Source organism: Rissa tridactyla, chromosome 10 (genome assembly GCF_028500815.1).
Source record: "Rissa tridactyla isolate bRisTri1 chromosome 10, bRisTri1.patW.cur.20221130, whole genome shotgun sequence".
Lineage (NCBI taxonomy): Eukaryota > Metazoa > Chordata > Aves > Charadriiformes > Laridae > Rissa > Rissa tridactyla.
In genome coordinates, this window is record NC_071475.1 from 7,804,785 (window position 1) to 7,822,458 (window position 17,674).

Below are 17,674 nucleotides of genomic sequence, written 5' to 3' on the forward strand. Positions count from 1 at the left end.
CAGGGCTTGTGCAGTTGATTGAAATGCTGCAGACCACTTCTGAAGATGATGGGAAAAACTGACAGAACCCAAGGTGATGGCCCCAAGCTGCTCTGATGGGATTTCACGGCTCTTAGACTGTCCCGTAGGCGTGGTATATTTTACCAATGGTATCACTTAAGAAACGTTTATGAACAGATAGACTTTGGACCTCCAAGTGGGTATTAAACTACTATAGCAATAGAGGTGTTTGTCCAAAAGGCAAGTAAAGAAAGAAGACGAAAGCAAAGCAAGTAGAAAAAAAAATTAAAATATATGCATTTTTAAAAAAAAAAGTTTTGAAGTGGTTTCATAAAAAAAACACTTCTCTTTTTATTGTTTTTCCTTTGAAATACTCCTGTTTTAAAATCCCAATAGATAAAAACATACCATTTTTTAAAAACTGACATATGGCAAAAATTGGTACCAGTAAATAAAAGCACATAAAGCTAAATCGCACCATTCTAAATGTTAGTAAAAATGACAAAATAAAATACTAGCTATATAAACTATGCACAGGTGTGTAGCATATTACAAGCAAAAAACATATCTTGCAATTATAAGCCTACAGTATTTATTTCACTTGTCTGTAATTACATTTTATACATGTTTGTTTAGTAATATCAATCCAAGACATCATTTTGAGGATATAATTAACTGCATGTTAGAACAGAATGTGTTTGACTGTTTTTTGTGTGTTGCAAGATTTAAGTCTTTGTTAGCTGTGTTTAAGTGCCACCTAGTGTTATATTTCACCAGTTTCGCTCAGGAAACACCTTTCTCCTACATTTTTAGACTAAAACCAAATTGCAGGGTTAAGAAAAAACTAGGGTCACAATGCCCACATTTCAGTGCTAACCATAAATTCTTAATCCGTATTTAGGCAGTCATGGAGTGCACGATCTCAGGCCTAACACTTCTACTGCAGACTCTGACCAAACAACAGAGGGACTACTCTGGTCTTAAAGTGTACAATTAGCACAATTGGACAGTAAATACGGGTTTTCAACTTTTTATACCAGTGATCCAACAGTAAGCTCAAACAAAAAGAGAAGTATTTAGTGAGGACACACACATATAAAAGCTTTTAAATATTTTTTTCTGTAAGATGCACAGTATTACTGAAAACTAGGGGAAGGGGGGGAACAACGTAACACAATCTATAGAGCACGCTATGATTAGATGCCACTGGATTAAGATATGCAAGAGAGTGTCTTTCCCCATGTAAGTGACTCCTATCTATAAAGCCCTGTTTCTGCAATGACTGTCACTGACGACTTTGTGGTTGCTTTGCAGATACAAGGAACCACTTATTCAAAACAGCCTGCTATTGGGGATTTCTGGCTGTTACTAGCAGACATCTTTATTTAAAAATAGTTTAAAGCGTATATTCTTGACAAGTTGGGAGCTGATCTAGGTTAGGTTGCTCTTCTAATGAAAAAAGAACATTAATACTGAAAAAAATAAATGCAGAGTTTATAGCTCATTAGCTATGAACATACAGAGTGTTTCATCCACTGTCACATAAAGCAGTCATTAAGAAATTATAGTTTCCATCCTGTCTGTTTCCGCAACACTGAACAATTGATAGTATCTGTAGCTTAACTAAAATGCTCTTTGCATTCTTTCCACAAATGGCATATATAATGGTTTATGTAAACCAAACTTCAATTTGTCTTTATTCTTTCTGAAATTCATTAAATGCTACAAGAAAGAAAGATCGCTGCCATTACAGAGAACTGGTGTAGCTCAAAGTAGGATATGCAAAACAGTTAGGCTTTCCGTTAAATTTAGTGAGACCGTAACCATTAGCTTTTCACACCATTAAAAATGAGGACGGGCTCCTCTTTCTCCATATCATTTATTGGGAAGTCTTGCCTTTAAATCACAAGGGGAGAGAGGGGGGAAGATTTTAAGTACTATTTATCTTGACTGCTGCAATATGCAATAAGCAGGGGTAAGTTGACAAGTACGTTAAAGAATTTCTACTTAATTATATGTCATAAAGTGAATTAATGCGAGTTTGTTGCAGAAATATAAAACCAGAGAATGGAAAAAAAAAAAGGGAAAGATAAAGAGCTGAAGAATCACAAGAAAGAACTTCTGATCAGCAGTAAGAAAGGCTTGTGATGAGGCGTCTCAAAACACTATCATCAGAGAATGTTTAGAAAGGAAACAGGCAAGAGAAGCTCTTTCAGAGCAGCTTTTAGAAATCACCCACAGCTGCAAATGTGCGTAAATCTATCAGGCAACAATGAAGAAAAATAAACTTTCAGCTGTATTTGCCTTAGAAGTGCTTGGTTTTGTGGGGTTTTTTTTGCAAAGGACAACACATTCACCAGGAGAGTGGATGAATTGCGTTTTAAAAATATATTTTGATGAAAGTTTGACTATGAAGGACTAGAGTGAGCCTCAGTAACTCTTTGGCTTTGAGGCCTGGAAGAAATTCTGCTCTCAATTATACAGAGGGCAAGATCCACACCACAGGGTTTGGAAACGCATGCGGAGAATCTGGCTGGCATTCACTGCACGCTTCCCGTGCCAAAAAACGTAATGCTGTTCCTTGTGTGGGAAAGCAACAATTGCCTTCAAACGCAGGTGTACCCCACTAGGCAACGTGATGACCAAGCTGCGAAAGGCGCAAGAGCAGGCAATGCCAACCCTCAGCGTCACTCGGAGCAGGTTCGCTCTTCCTGGGCGTGTTTGGGCCGCAAAGCCCAAAAAGTCTGCCCAAACTATAGCCGTATCTGGCGTGCGTGTGCGCAGGGAACCGCGCCGGTTCCACACTGGAGTTTCACAGCGGCCGCTGCCTGAGGCGCCGCCAACCTCCAGCCGCCCGCGCGCGCCGCCTGAGCGCTAACGGTCACGGCACGAGACCGCCCGCCGGCAACAATTGGGCTCTGCCCCCTCTCGCTCCTCCAATCCCAGGGGCGAAGGCGGATCCCGACGTCGCCTGATCTCGCCTACCGGGGCGCCACGAGGCCAATCAGCGCCTACGGCAAAGGCTCCACCTTTCCGGCCGTCTCCATGACAGCGGGGGAGGTGGGGACGGTTAAGGCGTCGTGGAGACCATGGTGGGCAGTTGCCTTCCCTTTCGAAGGCGGCGAGGCTGAAGGTAAACTACGTCTGTGTATTTATTCATTTTTCTTTCTTGTATTCTCCCCTCTCGGTCCAACAGGATGGTACATTCCGAGGAGCTAGTAGATCTCCCCCTCCCCCCCCCCCCGCTTCCCAATGGTAGGGGCTAAGGGCGGCTCCTGGCTGCCCTTGGCCCGCGCTGCCTGTGGCGGCTCCTTTGCTGTTTTCTCGGGGGCCGCTGACCTGAGGGGAAGGGTCCGGCCCCGCCGACCCCAGACGACACAGGGTTCCCCGCAGGGCTCTCGACCAGGCGGGGTCTGAGCCTGGGGCTGCCGGCGGGGCCTGGCCCGCAGCGGTCCGGCCCGGGTTGCCTCACGCCTGTGAAGTGGTCGTCCCACGGTGCTGCGGGCGGGGGGCGCCCGCACCGGCTGCTTGTTTATTTATATTGTTCGTAAGCTAGGCTCCCCTGAAGAAAAGAGGTGCGTGCGATTGCACTCCCCCTGCCTTAGGTTCTCCCGTTGCCAGTAAAGGCCTCGCCTGATGAGTGGGGATCCAGCCTGGTCTCGCAAATGGCACGAGGGAAAGAGCACACAGGGAGTGTGCACGTTATTAAATGAAGGGGAAGCTTTTAGCACTATGCCAGTTGCATAGAAATATTTTTCAGGGTGTGGTGAAACGTGTATCTGCAGCACATGGGCTCTCCCGAAGTTAGGGTACACATGTAAACAACTTGATGTGGATCTCTTGACAGAGAGGAGGCCTTTCCTAATTTTCTTGTATCTTGATGAGATCTTTTAGTTCTCCCACCTTTCAACATTGTGAACATACAATAGGGTCTTTTATTTTCTTTAATTTTACTTGATGCGACAACAATGCAGTCACCTCTGAGGTGAATAAATAGTAGACTGTAAAACACTTTCAGCCCTATGAAAAGTGCTGTAGGAGCTTGGTTTGCGTGCAGTGGGCAGTTGATTTCCTTCGTATCTCAAAAAAATCAGTAAGGTGTAAACAATTTAAACTGAGTCCTGTCATGTACTGTGTTACACTGCTGAAGAGCTGAGCTCAGGAAGTTTTCACTTAATTTTTCAAGCACTCAAAAATTAAACTGATTTAGTAGCTTAAGTTATTTAGTTTAATCTGTCTGTACTTAAACATAGATTCCTATGAACAGGGCACTGTGTCTGTAAGAGGTAGTTATAAATGATACTTGCACGTATAACTTTGTGTTCAGGGTAACATGACAAAAGCCAGAAATCACTAATGTAAACAGGAATACACAAATTATGCAAGCACAGTTTCCGTGGGGGATTGTAAACATCTGAAACCTGAGAAAACTTAATGCGAAATCTGGAATGTGAAAGTCAAATTTAGTTCTCTATTAATTATTAGAATACAGTAAGATTTTCCTAAAACATGTGAACATTAGTAGCGTGCATGTATTCAAAGCAGAATGTACCAATATCTTGTAGTGAATATTAAAATTTATAAGTTGTGTGTAGATAGCTGATACATAAATATAATGCGTGCAGATTTTTAACACGGAATTATTTAATACTGGAAAGTGTATGTTCATGTATGTCTTTCACAGATGTTAATTTCACTTGGTTTTCCTTTAATACAGTGATAAAACTGGGGCAAGCAACTGGAAATGTCATCCTATTTGGCTCAGGAGGTTCACCTTGCTAGAAGACACGAAGAGATGTAAGTAATTGTTTCAGAGCTGCGGCCTGCCTTGCACCATTTTGCGTTGTGGTCCTGACAGACCTCCCTCACTGCACAGAACCATCCTGTGAACGGTGAATCCGAGCTCCGTACAGAGCATGGTGGTATTTCAACAAGGGGTTGGTGTTCCAGGAGGTGGCACTCTTTCTTCATGAACTATTGGAATTAGCATCCTTGATTGGTGTTAAGGGTATTTAGGTTGATGAGAGTTTTGACTTCCAATGGTGGTACTGGTTTAAGTTCTCCATCGTTAACCTCCTTTCACCATGAAATTCCTATTTGAGGAAGGTAATTGGATTCTCTCACTCTGTGCCTCAATTATAGAATTGCTTCTTTGTTGCCCTGTAAACTCAGATTGTAAAGCAAATACAGTAATGATTCAGAAAGATCTGCTTTTCTTGTAACAACTAGTACTTGCCAACGAGCAAGAGTAGTACTGATCGAGTCACCCCAACGCACCCTGCTTTTCCTGTTCTGGGAGAGTCAGTGCTTCTAAGCACCTTAGCATATGAGGATTGCTGGTTGCAACATTATAGCTTCATGCAAGCACAGCAGGTGGTGGCTGCCTGTACCTTTTCCCTCCCCCAGCACACCCACCCTACAGCCGGCTTAATTAGCCCCATAGTTTTGAGAAAACTGGGTAAGGTAAAAAGGTTATTTTCTAGCTCCTGAGCAAAATGTTCTACCCACTTAGCAAAATGTTTTCCTTTGTAGACTGTCTCAGAGATCAGAGCTGCTACAGCAGATGGAGACTTATCTAGGAGACAAAAAGACTAAAAAGACATGGCAAACTCAAGCAGCTGATGCAGCTCGTAAAAGGAATGCAGCACTTTTAAATGTAAGTTTCTGCAACTACCAGGAACCGCATTGAAATGTCATGGTTATGTAGCTTAAAAGGTTTTTTTAAAAAGCGTTTGCTCTATAGTTATCATTTGAATTTTCCTATATACAGTTCCCTCTTCTGGAACTTGACCAAAGCATTAAATGACAAGTCTTTATTATCTGGTGGCATCACTACCTATTTCCCATGCCCTTCTTGTATGAGCCTCGTGGTGGCAGCTGTTACTATCTTTTTTCTTTTTTTTTTTTTTTTTAAAGTACATGTAGAGATGCAACACATGCTATTCCATGTCTGCCTAAGAGAACTTAGTCTGACAAGACTTACCGCACCTTTACAGTTTGATTCGAGATATAGGGGTATGTTTGGAAATAGGGGCTGACCAGCCTGTGATGCTTTTAGTCCAGGGTAAGAACTATTCTCCCACTGTGGTTGTGGGAAGCTGTGGAAGAAGTTCTCAGTTTAATGTTTTTCTTTAAAGAGGTGTAGAATCTGACTTGCGAGCTTGTTAAAGGAGTGTTTGGTGTTTCTGGCTCTTCCTAGTGATGATGCTGTTAATCACGTTAATAGCTGTTCTACATACGTGTTGTCGTATTTAGGTAAGATTTACGTTTCCTAAGGTAAATTCAGCAGATGTTTGAGAACGGGCAATTAAAAAGATCTAGGTTTGGTGGCGGGGACTAGAATGCCTCTTCTGGAACCTCTAACTTAGACAAGAGTTTGAAGAGATTGCACTTCTCCGCTGACATGAGCACACATTTGAAAAATGTTTGTCGGTTTTTCAGGAAACAGCAGAAACCCATACCTGTCATGCATTTTCTTTAAACTCTTGCTTATTAAGGGTCCACACTGCATGTATTGTGTTTACTGAAACAGTAGGTTTTACTTTAGAAAATTACGTGATTAATTTGTGTTACTGAAAATTTTTTCTTTCTTCATGGAGAGCCTGGTTAAGATTTAAAATGTTCGCATTTCGGATGGGTATAATTCTATTGCAGGCCCTCTTTGTATTTAAATGGAAGCTATATTTAGGGAGTGGGAGACAAGGCAGAACAGTTAATCAGGGATGCCTTCTTAACTGTTCTGTGACAAGGAAGATTTTTCAACTTGGACTCCGGTAAACTGATGCATTGTGGGCTGGGGCGATCAAAGTACTCTGTAGTGGATATAGACCAGTATAGGTGCTTCAGAGGAAGGCTGGGGAGAGGTGGATGGTTTCTTTATTTTTTCCGTACTTCATGCTCCATCGATTTAGTAATTTCAGCCATTATGACTCCCATTTTCCATATCCATTTTATAACAGATTTTTATTTCATAAATGTAGTTTTTTATAAAGTATTTGTATTTTATAAATGCATTCTCAGTTAACATATACAGGCAAACATAATAAATGCAAGGTATATTTCTGCATGCTGAAATCTTGTTGTGTTGGGATTGTTAACAATAGCTCAGACATATACAGAGTGTAAATATTTTTGCAGTTAAACAGATATTTGCCATCTTCTGTCACATCCTCAAAATTGTTCCTTTCAAGTGTCAAAAATGTTGGTGTTTGTACGGAAAAAAAGCAAAAACATATGTATCAAAACAAATTCTGTTGCAGGATAAAGTAGCATAAATCAGTTTAAATCTATTAATTTTATACTAGTTTTAACAGGCATGCACTCCTGCAGATGCTTTCTGATAACAGAAGAAAACAGGAAAAAAAAAAAATCTATGCAGAATAATATATGAGAAGCTTGAAAACAAGACTGATTAATGTGCCAGCTTCAGAATATTGTTCCTGATACCAGGCACTGTACATTTCACAGTTACCATGTGGAGAGTTGTTGATTTGGCCTACTCAAAAATACATGGACATGATGAAGTGTTATTTTTTTATTTGCATTTCTGTTTTTCCGCATGTAAGCAAAATCAGTTGTTTTCAGTATGCGATCATAGCAAAAGACATTTTTCTTTCTCTGTGCTAGTTGATATTTATGCACAGGAAAGCATTTCAAAATGAATTTATTTACTAATCAGTAGGAAGCAAGGAACTAAACATATTTTTTTTTAAATAGAAATTTTGATATTATAAGCACTTGTTCAGCATTTTAACATAATCACTGTAGTATTTTCCTTGATGTGTTTAGAGGGAGACTGCAGATTAGGGAAATCCGTATCATTTGGTACTTATATAATGTTGTTATAATAAAAGCAGAAATTAGACTAGTATTTATAGTCTAATTTATGACATTTGTTTGTCGGTAATATTTCTTGTGTTTAGAAATATGTATTACTGTGCAACAGCTTATAACATGAAATAGAAAAGAAAGAATATACTATATAGTTGTTAGTATTGGGAAGGTAATTTAGACCAAATTTGCTTTCTTTCACAGGCCTGTAATTCTAGAATTATTTAAGTGTGATTCTGCCAGACTGAAGTCAATATAAGTGACAGCTGAATTTGGTCCCCTAAAAGTGATGCATGTGTCATCCATTCAATTTTACCTCTGGGGAAGGGTCTTGAATTGTTTTCATTCCAGTCCTTGTGGTTTTAGGGGAAGCGTTGTAAGATGCTCTCTTTTTTCAGTATTGTGACATACTAGATTTGCTGGTTTTTACGAAGAAGTTTATGCTGCTGATGTATTTATTTTTATGTTGATGACAGGGATTTCTTTTTCCTACAAGCTCACCAGTTGTATAGACACACAAGAAGTGCCATCTAATCTTTCAGTAGTTCCAGTTATTTTCTAAAGCATGCTACACCTTCCAGCAAAAATTTCTTTCACTGTCTGTCATTAAATCAGTATTCTGAATGACAATAGACTGCACAACATACAAACTAGAGTGAGCAACGAAAAGACACATCCAATATCTAGGCTATGCCAAAGTGACCTTCTCTACTAAACATATATGCACAACTGCTGTCTCCTTTCTTGCCTGAAAGACACTCATTTCCTATCACCGTAAATATTCCAATGACTTTGCTGAGTATATAAAAAAATAGTGAACTTGATTGGTGTTCTTCCTTCCTGTGAAAATTTCTACAGGAATTAGGAAGAAGGAATCAGAAAGGAGGAAAATCCTTTGAAGGAATCTGAAGTGAACATTACTGATTGGTCCTTCTTTTCAGTATGGTGATAACTTCTGCAGACTTGGTCTGAGCCATACTGATATGAGCTTCGTTTGGTGCTATTTGTGGTATATCTGTTCTAAGTACGTGCAACAGTGAAATTCGTTGCTTAGGTTAGTTAAGTCTGTATTGTCCTCTGTTATTTTGACATTGTGACTTCAAATGGCTTTCATCTTTGCCCATATTCCCCCCTTTACGTTTACTGCCTGTTTGTCTTTTCTCACCTGAAAAGCAGCAGCCACTTGCTACTTCCAAGGGTTTGGATAAATCTGAGACTTAGTTTGCTCTTTCTCAGACATCCTTTAACTTCCTACAAGGGTTTGCACTTTCCTGTAGAAAAGGGAGAACAGTTTTGCTTAGATTTGATTTGTACTTATGTACAAGAGCACACAATCATGCCGTACAAGGAATTAATGAAATAGAATAAGATGAACACTGTAAACTGAATGAACTGAGTGTGTCTGTATCACTAAGTTGAACTTCAGCTAACAGTAAGGCTGATTTTTCCTTTTATTAATCATACTCTAGTGAATTTGAGTCATATTTTTTGAACTAAACTTGAGTCGAGCACTGTTTACTTATTGATGTATTCAGATTGGCTAATATTCAATACCAGTAATCATGTCTGGTCTCTCTTATGCTCCTCCAGAATCTCACTCTTCTTTTCAGCGGCAGTGGTGGTGAATATTTGGGAAGTCCCTTTGGGGAATTTCCTCTCTCATTTAGTTTTTCTGTTGTACTCTTCACACCCGCTCTCTGCTCCCAACTCTGCCATCTGCTATACTTTCTTTCCCCCTCCACTCTGTTCAGCTTTGGCTTCTTCACACCCCACTCCCACGTCCCTTTCTGTCTCTCTTCATCTGCCCACCACTCAATCTCTTCAATGTTTGGGTATGGAACTAAGCCCACAGGAACGGGTCAGAACTTTAAAGGGGGAAGGCGGTTAGTTTGGGGGGATGTTTTGATCTGTTTGTTGATGTTGTTTTTTGGTTGTTTCTTTTTTTTAAAATGTATTTAGGCTTTTGTGAATCCAGCACACATCCACTGGACAAGCTGAAACCCAAATACTGATTTTTTTGTAAAAAAGCTATGTGAGGTGCATTGTCATCCAAGTTTGTCTGGTGAACAGCTTGCTGCAGCTCTACATTTTTGTGCACATGTTATGCATGCATATTAGCAAGTCATCTTTGTCTTGAGGAGTAAAGATCTTGCACATAATTTGCCTAGTTACTTTACAGTTACAGTAGCTAGAACACATACTTCAGTCTTCATGCAGCACAGAGAAAACCATTCTGTTCCCCCGCCATTTTTTTGAGTTTTAGAGAACAGAGTTTAACTGTAATATATCCTAGTGTCCAGAAAAAATAATGGTGTTTTGCAGCAACAAATGTGCAGCAACTTACGTGGTTGTGAAATTTATTCTTGTATCAAAAAGGTACAGCAAACATATTTAGAAACTGTAAGATGTTAGTCTTACTAGTACAAGTTGGATTTCAGACTGACTAAACAGAAAGATGTGAACTTCAGTGTTACTTGAATGCTGTTTAGCTGTAATGAGTTCATTTAATGAAATGTCTTCATGTGAGTGTGCATTTTCCCTTTAATATTCCCAGTGTTTGTTTGTTTTTAAAATGTGCTTTGCCTGTGTTTTAGGATATAGAAGCAGCAGAAAAAAAGCTGCAAGAAAGAGTGTATTTACTTCCACATCCCGATACTGTTAAGTTAGAAGTAAGTCCTAGAATTCTGTCTTTTCATTTGCTGTTTACCAAATATTTTGCTTTTTTTCCCCCTGAAGCATGTTCTTAAAGTGAAAATAATTGATTTTAAAATCCAGTGACTGGTATAGCCAAAGGCCTGTGTACTGTGTAGCAAGCTGAACCTAAATTCTGGGGCAAGGTCCCTAGATTCTGGAGCATTCTGGTGGAAATATTTAGCATCTTTCAGACCTATACAAACTTCTGTTTAAAAATGAAGTCAAATATAAAAATGAATATTGTGAATATCAGAAGATTACTGTATTTATGTCAGATCTAGTTAATTTGTTTTATATGGTCATCCCGTTTTCAGTTTGCCACAGACTGTCATTTTTACATTTCAGGGTCAACAGTCTATCAGCATGAACAGAGAAATTTTTACTTCTCAGGGTTATTTTATGGTTGTCTGGGAACTTACGAAAAGTACTACTACAGTAGGAACACTTGATTTTTGCTGAAGTGATGAATGAATGATGAGGACAGAAACAGTCCTGGGAGCAGGAATTGGAGCACAGCTCTTCCTGCTGCAAACTAAACAACCACAGGGCCACTACGTCAGATTCCCACTTGTGTTTCTTGCACCAGTGGTTTGTGTGTTCTTCGTTGTATGGTGGCTTAGTTTCCGCAGGCATAGTAACACGGAGTGTCCCACACTAGTTTGTGTGCTAGGACACTGTCAAAGGAGGGGAAAGGTATAGATTTTAGTGCTGTCAGCTTGTGAAGAGAGGTGTATTTTACATGAGTTTCACACCTGCTGGGCAAGTGTTGTAATGCTTAGGCTATTACTTAAATGAGAGGCATCACTTCTTGTTCTGGTTACTGTTTAAAGTTTTTGTCTGTCCTTGCATTTTTTAAATAGCCTACTCCTATCACTGTGACAGGATGCACGCTGAGTATGCCCATTCAATGATTTTTTTAAAAATATTTTTTTTAGAGATTTTTAGGCAAAAGTCTGCATTTTTTCCTAGATACTTATACATCTTGAATGATGCTAAGAAAGATGCCAAGCTACTAATATTGAACCTATTCTGACTGTATTCAGAAGTAGTTTTAGGCTCCTCGAGGATTTTCAAGGCACCTCTAGAGCTGTTTGGGTCAGTTTTGGACTGCTTCTCCCTCTGTCCTATGTTAGGTGTTCGGCCATTTGTGGCATGCAGACCAAACTCCACACAAATTGGAGAATGCAGAGCAATTGCTTATGGCTGCAGAGATGTCTACACTCTGCAGCAGCGGTTGAATTTTAGAGAGAACAGAGATACTATTTGAAGGAGAAGATCCTATTTCAGCCTTTTTTATACTTCTAGAGAAGAGTACTATAAATAGTGGAAAAAGAAAACTTTCTTTCGTGGTACAAAATTCTTGTACGTGCTTTGTTCCAAAACACTTCTGAGCATATTTCGCTCAGCCATATATGTGTCTGTATTAATATACTTTGAAAGTTATGGCTATAATGGATCCCCAGCTTGCTAAGTCGAGTAGTTTTGTGTGACAGCACATATGCTTGTCAGAAAAGATTCTTTGAGTAAATCTGTTGAAGAAAATATTTTTGTAAATCTGCAAGAGCCATAGTTATATCTGAGTTATATGTAAAGATCAAAATGATTAGCCAGGAATCTAATACTCTGCAGGGAGATGTTCAGTTTTGTGGTACACTGCTTCTACATTATATACTTAAACAAGTAAAGAAAAAAAGGCTCAATACATATGTACCATAAATGTTTTCTATAAAATCACTTTTTTCTGAATGGATGTCAATGTCTAAAAATACTTACATTGGTAGATGGATTAAAGTGTTTGCTTTAATACAGCTCTTTGATCACCTTATTTTCTGGAAAAAGATGATACATGGCACTTAAAATTTTCTTCAAAATCCTACAAACAACAAAGTTGTCCTTAGGACACCAACACAAAAATGATGAACGGTATGTCTTTTCCACAGATAAAAACATTAAATTTATTACTCAGAGACACAGGGTAACGCAGAGAAGGGATTAGATAATCCACAGTCGTTTTCCTAGACCACAGGATAATTATACAGATTTTCTTTTTTTTTTTTTTTTTTACAATTTGTGATCCAAATACCAGAACAGATTACTTCATCAGTGAGTTATCACGTCTAAAATTTTACTCAAATATTTTGAACTACTTTACTGCAAACTTTCATAGGACAACCAATTTGCATAACACTTTTCATTTATAACATTAAACAGTTTTTTCCACTTCAAAATTAAATTCCAGTAACATATGTAGTTAAAAATAAAAGCTGCTTTTGGAAAAGTTTATTATCATGGAAAATATTTTATTAAAACTGCTGTGAGCGTCTAAACTAATCTATTGCTTACCACAAGAGGGCACATTCAGTCACTTCACAGTTCATGCTGCAGAATGAAATCTTTCCAAGCTGGTATTTTGTATCATACAAGAGATTTGAAATTTCATGCTTCACTCGTAAGGCGAGATTTAATAATGCATTGTATATCTATATTGTTTTTAAACAGGCTGATACAGATTTTGAAATTAAGTTTATTTTTTCTTATATCTTTCTCAGACTCTCTATTGGGCATCAATAAAAGAATCTCTTCCCAAGTGGGAACAGTTTCTTTTAGGAAGAGCAGAAGTTCCTATTGGTTTTACGAAAATGAAAACTACAAAACTGAACATAAGCTACCCTGAAGAAGATTCACAAAAATAAACATTCTAGTTTCATTTTGTTTTGTAATTTGTAGTTTAAGCAGACGAGATCATCCAGATCAGGCAACGGAATACCATGCCATTAAATTGTAATGTAAATCATTTAAATGAAAATGAACTATATTGGATAATTTGTTTCCATTGTCGCATTGTGTACAATTCTTTATTCTGTATTAGAGAAGCAACGCTCAAAGGGGCTTTTAGGATCAAAAGTGAGAAACACTGGTGTATAGAAACCCACCAAGGCAATTGCATTTTCAGTATGAGAAGAGTTTTAGGTTATTTTTAATCCTCCGCTTCTACATATAAGCACGATAAGTAAAGACAGATTCATGCATTATCTTTCTTCACCGCCGTCATCTGTGCTATATGTCTCTGTGGATGAGGGAAAAAGGAAGAATTTACTGGAAAGGCAGGTTGTTCACATCAGAGTAGTCTTGGCTTAGCAACAGGAACCTGTGTAAAAACCTTCATGAGAGCAGTTGTAGAAGGAACACTTTGAGTTTCTGCATCATTTTCCCTGACTTTTGTCATTGCCACTTTCATTGCTTCTACACCTCACCCCAGTAACCACTGCTGCTTTTCCCAGCCTCCTGCTGCCTACTTTGTATTTCCTGTCTAATGGGTGGATAAAGACAAGAAAAACTAAACAAATCTCTAGGGTTTTTTACTACTTCTAGTCTGCTCTTAGTGCTATTTTCTTTACATAGACATAATCTAAAAGTGAGAACTTTTGCTTAGGCACAAAAAGTTTGAAAGAAGCAAACTGAAAGGTAGCTGGCAGCGGCTGTCCAAGAACCAAGCCTATATAGAAGTTGAGGAGATAGTATTTTCATTTTCAGCCATTGAACAGCTCTTCTGCTTCTTCCTACAGAGGTGCAGTATCAGTGAGTTTTGACTGTACAGTGGGCTAACTCCGTATGAAAATTTCATTGCTCTGGTGCAGTGCTTTTTAAAGTATCAGTTTAGTGGAAGATCATTCCAGGTGTGTGACTTGGCCTGCAGAAATTTAATCCTTCCTAAGCAAAGGAAACCTCGGGGAAAAAAAAAAAAACTTTTTTTTTTTTTTTTTTTTTTTAGAGTAAGAACATGGACTTCAGTCAATATATTGTTAAAATTTGATCTCATATACAACAACAAACTTCCACCTCCAGCCTGGAAGTAAGAGGAAAAAAAATTACCTCTGTCAGTGTTTGAGGATATGAAATGTAATTATTACAAATTTTTCTAGTGAACTGGTCTATGCGTCTCCGTGCTACATAGAGATATAATTTTTTTTGTAGAGAGATATAATGTTTTAATGACTTTTATTGAAACTGAGGTACTTTTTAGCAATATTTCTCATAAGCGTCCTGACTGCTTTGGATCAGTGCACTAAAAGCTTGAGTTCATTAAGTTAATTAGACAGAGTTAAGTTATTCACTGATTAGCTGTTCATGGGGAGTTTATGGTCCAGTCAGACCTAGAGAACTAAGTTCTACCTGAAAACTATAGGAAGTTTGGGTAGTCTTTAAGTACCAAAATCTGCAGACCCTGTTCTCCCTGAAATTAGGCACTCAGTTTTGCCTGAATTTAAATTAGCTGAAGAATCGCTGATGCAATAAAATCAAAACTTCAGCTGTGATATAAAATTGTTGTATGTTTTCAACGGGAATACTAAGAGTTCATTTAAAACTTTTTCTATTGAAGTGTCCATTAAACTGATAAGTTTTTACAGAAACTACCATCTTAGAAATATCCTGTTGAGTGGGTGTTGGTGTTTGTAACAATAACGTTGTTTTCATAATATGTGATGGCAGATTAGCACGCTTCTCTGCAGTGTTGTTAACAGTTGTAATTAAGGAATAAACAGTAAAGGGTGTCAGTCCGATGACAATTTCATCTATAGTGTCACAATACAAAATGTCACAAAATATTAGAACTGTTATATAACTACAAAAATATCAAATTAGGCTTTCATCTTACAAGCAGAGAGTTTAAAAAAAAAAACCTGGCATAGAGACCATTGCAATTTTATACCTACTCAGTGTTCTGTCACAAAGACAACTTGGTAATATTTTCTTCTGTAAAATCACAATGTGGTTCTCAATCTGATTTAGCGGGAATGTGTATGGATCTTAGAATTGTAGAGCTCACATTTAAAAAGCAAATAATTGGACCCAGTTGAGCAGACAAGAAGGAAAAAGCTATTACGCACCATACCAAAAATGAAGGGATGGGTGAGCAGTTAGTTGCTAACAAAGACTAGGATTCATCCTGGTGTTTGCATCCAAAGTGAAATCACTTAAACTGAAATCTGGGCCCCTAAGTACTTTATACGTGTGCATAATCTGGGTCTTTATCTCTTTGGACTCCGCCTAAACACTGGGACACAATGCAGATGCTCACTATCTCCTTGCCCCCTTTGATTTCCCATGGAACGAAAGCTGAGCGTGTGGACTATGAGGGCATGGTAGCTGGACGAGTGGGGATTTGGGAGCGTGCTGTGAAAGGCACCTGCAAGCAGTGTTAGTGTCATTTCTGTGCTACCGTTAACTGCTCGGATACTGTGTTTCTGATTATTTTGCTAGTATAGTTGTGCAAAGAAATTAAGATTGAAATTAAATTATCTTCTTTTCGAAGAAGGAATTTTTTTTTTTCTTCCTGCAGCGTAGCTTTAGGAGCAATAGGGTAGCTAATGCATGGAAAATTATATAGGAATATATCCAGAAAAGGAAAAAATGAAGAGAAACATTTAAAGCAGGAATGTGTATAGGTGAGTGCTCTCAGAGACAAGAGCCGTCTTGTTAGCCTGTGGTCTGATATAAATAAATGCAATTACATACGACTGTGAAACAGCACAGCAGTAGGGGCAGGGAAGCACACAGCAGGGCTATTAAGGTACAGGAGCAAGTGTTTCCTTGTTTGGCACAGACCTCGGGACGAGCAGTGGCAGGGAACATGATTATATGGTATCTCTTGTTAGATTTGTTGAGTGCACAGTTTCTACTATGGCTGAGCTAGTTTGCCACTTGCATTTCTATGGCTACAAATTTGAGAAAGCAAATGTTAGTTAAGCTTAAGTGTTTAAAAACCAAAGGGTTTTTTGTTTTTTTTTTTAATCCCAAAACCTGATTGATACCAATAGGGTTTAATGTCGGCTTTAAATGAGATCTTGAATGGATATTCTTTAAGTCAAGGCTATTACTTCAAACATATTGATTCTATGTAGTTATCCCCCATCTCATCCCAAGCTTTTCTATGTGTATAATATATATATCATGTATATATATATCTATCTTATGTTATTTCCTTCCCATCTTGGGTAAATGTTTTGTTTCTCCTCAGAACATAATCTGCTACTCTGCATTCTTGACTTGCTGCTCTCCCTTTTGTGCTAAAATACCTGTATGTGTAAACTGCAGTGGTCCTAAGAGCCTGTTGCTGCTTCTGCTTTTCCGGTGGGTAGGGGAAAGCAATTAAGAGGAGCAGTAAGGAAAACCAAAGGTTTTGCCTCATTGTAAATTAATCTTTGAGTGTCTTACACGAAGAAATAATTAATCATCCTTTTTTAGGTTTATGCACAGATGAGTAACCACAGTACTAACCCAGGAGCACAGCCTGTTCACCCATCTTGTCACCTCTACCATCACATTCCTGAGCTTTTTACTTTCTCAGTTATTCTGGCTGTGGGGGCAGTAGCAGAAGGCATGTTAGTTTTCCCTAGGATAAGAAATTTCTTACTCTGCAGAATCTTTCTCAAGCCTATTAATTTCATTTGAGAGTACATATGAAATAATAAGAGGGTTTAGATGTGTGATATTTGACACTTGCTATGGTATCCTCTTGATTGTATTTATTCAGGGTCATGTTTTCATAGAAGTTGGGAGCTATATTTTAGGCTGAGCGCATAGTTCTTCATTCCTGTCTTTTTCATTTACATAGAGCAGGTCATGGATGTAGATGCTCAGCTGGAGCTTGTTGGTACTGAAAAATAGGAAAACCAAATTTGAAATGGAATGTACTTTTAGAGGTTACATTTGAAAGAAAACATTATTTACTCCATAATGGTAATTTTCATAATATTTTAATAGTTGTGTTCAGATACAACTTGACCTTAAATATCACCCCAAATGCAAGCTGTTTTAACATATTTGTAATGCTAAGGTCTTCATTACTGTAATATTCTGTTTGCTCAAGGATTGTAATCCATGGATATACTGTGTTACAGTTGAATAAAGCTTTGATCCTTTAGCCACTGCCTCTTGAATTTTAGTGTTTTGCACATACGAGTTGGATGTAAATTGGTGCCTGCCATAGCCAAGTGTGTGGACAATGATTATGCTAGTGATAAATACTTTTCTTAGATATGGTGTTTATTTTCCTCAGTTTTCCTCTGACACTGATCTGAAATACTAACCTGCTGCGTGAAGATTAGAATCTCAGAAGTTTACTGCTGAAAATTCCAAATGTAATGAA

General features: G+C 38.4%; 1 protein-coding gene across 1 annotated transcript; it reads left to right on the forward strand.

The window, feature by feature from the left end:
* Window positions 1–3,016: 3,016 nt before the first annotated feature.
* Window positions 3,017–16,913, forward strand: C10H3orf14 (chromosome 10 C3orf14 homolog). The gene is made up of 5 exons (XM_054216194.1): window positions 3,017–3,133; window positions 4,718–4,797; window positions 5,533–5,656; window positions 10,425–10,499; window positions 13,074–16,913. The coding sequence occupies exons 2-5, from the start codon at window positions 4,745–4,747 to the stop codon at window positions 13,215–13,217; spliced, it is 396 nt and encodes a 131-aa protein (XP_054072169.1). The 5' UTR covers window positions 3,017–3,133; window positions 4,718–4,744; the 3' UTR covers window positions 13,218–16,913.
* The last annotated feature ends 761 nt before the right edge of the window (window positions 16,914–17,674 follow it).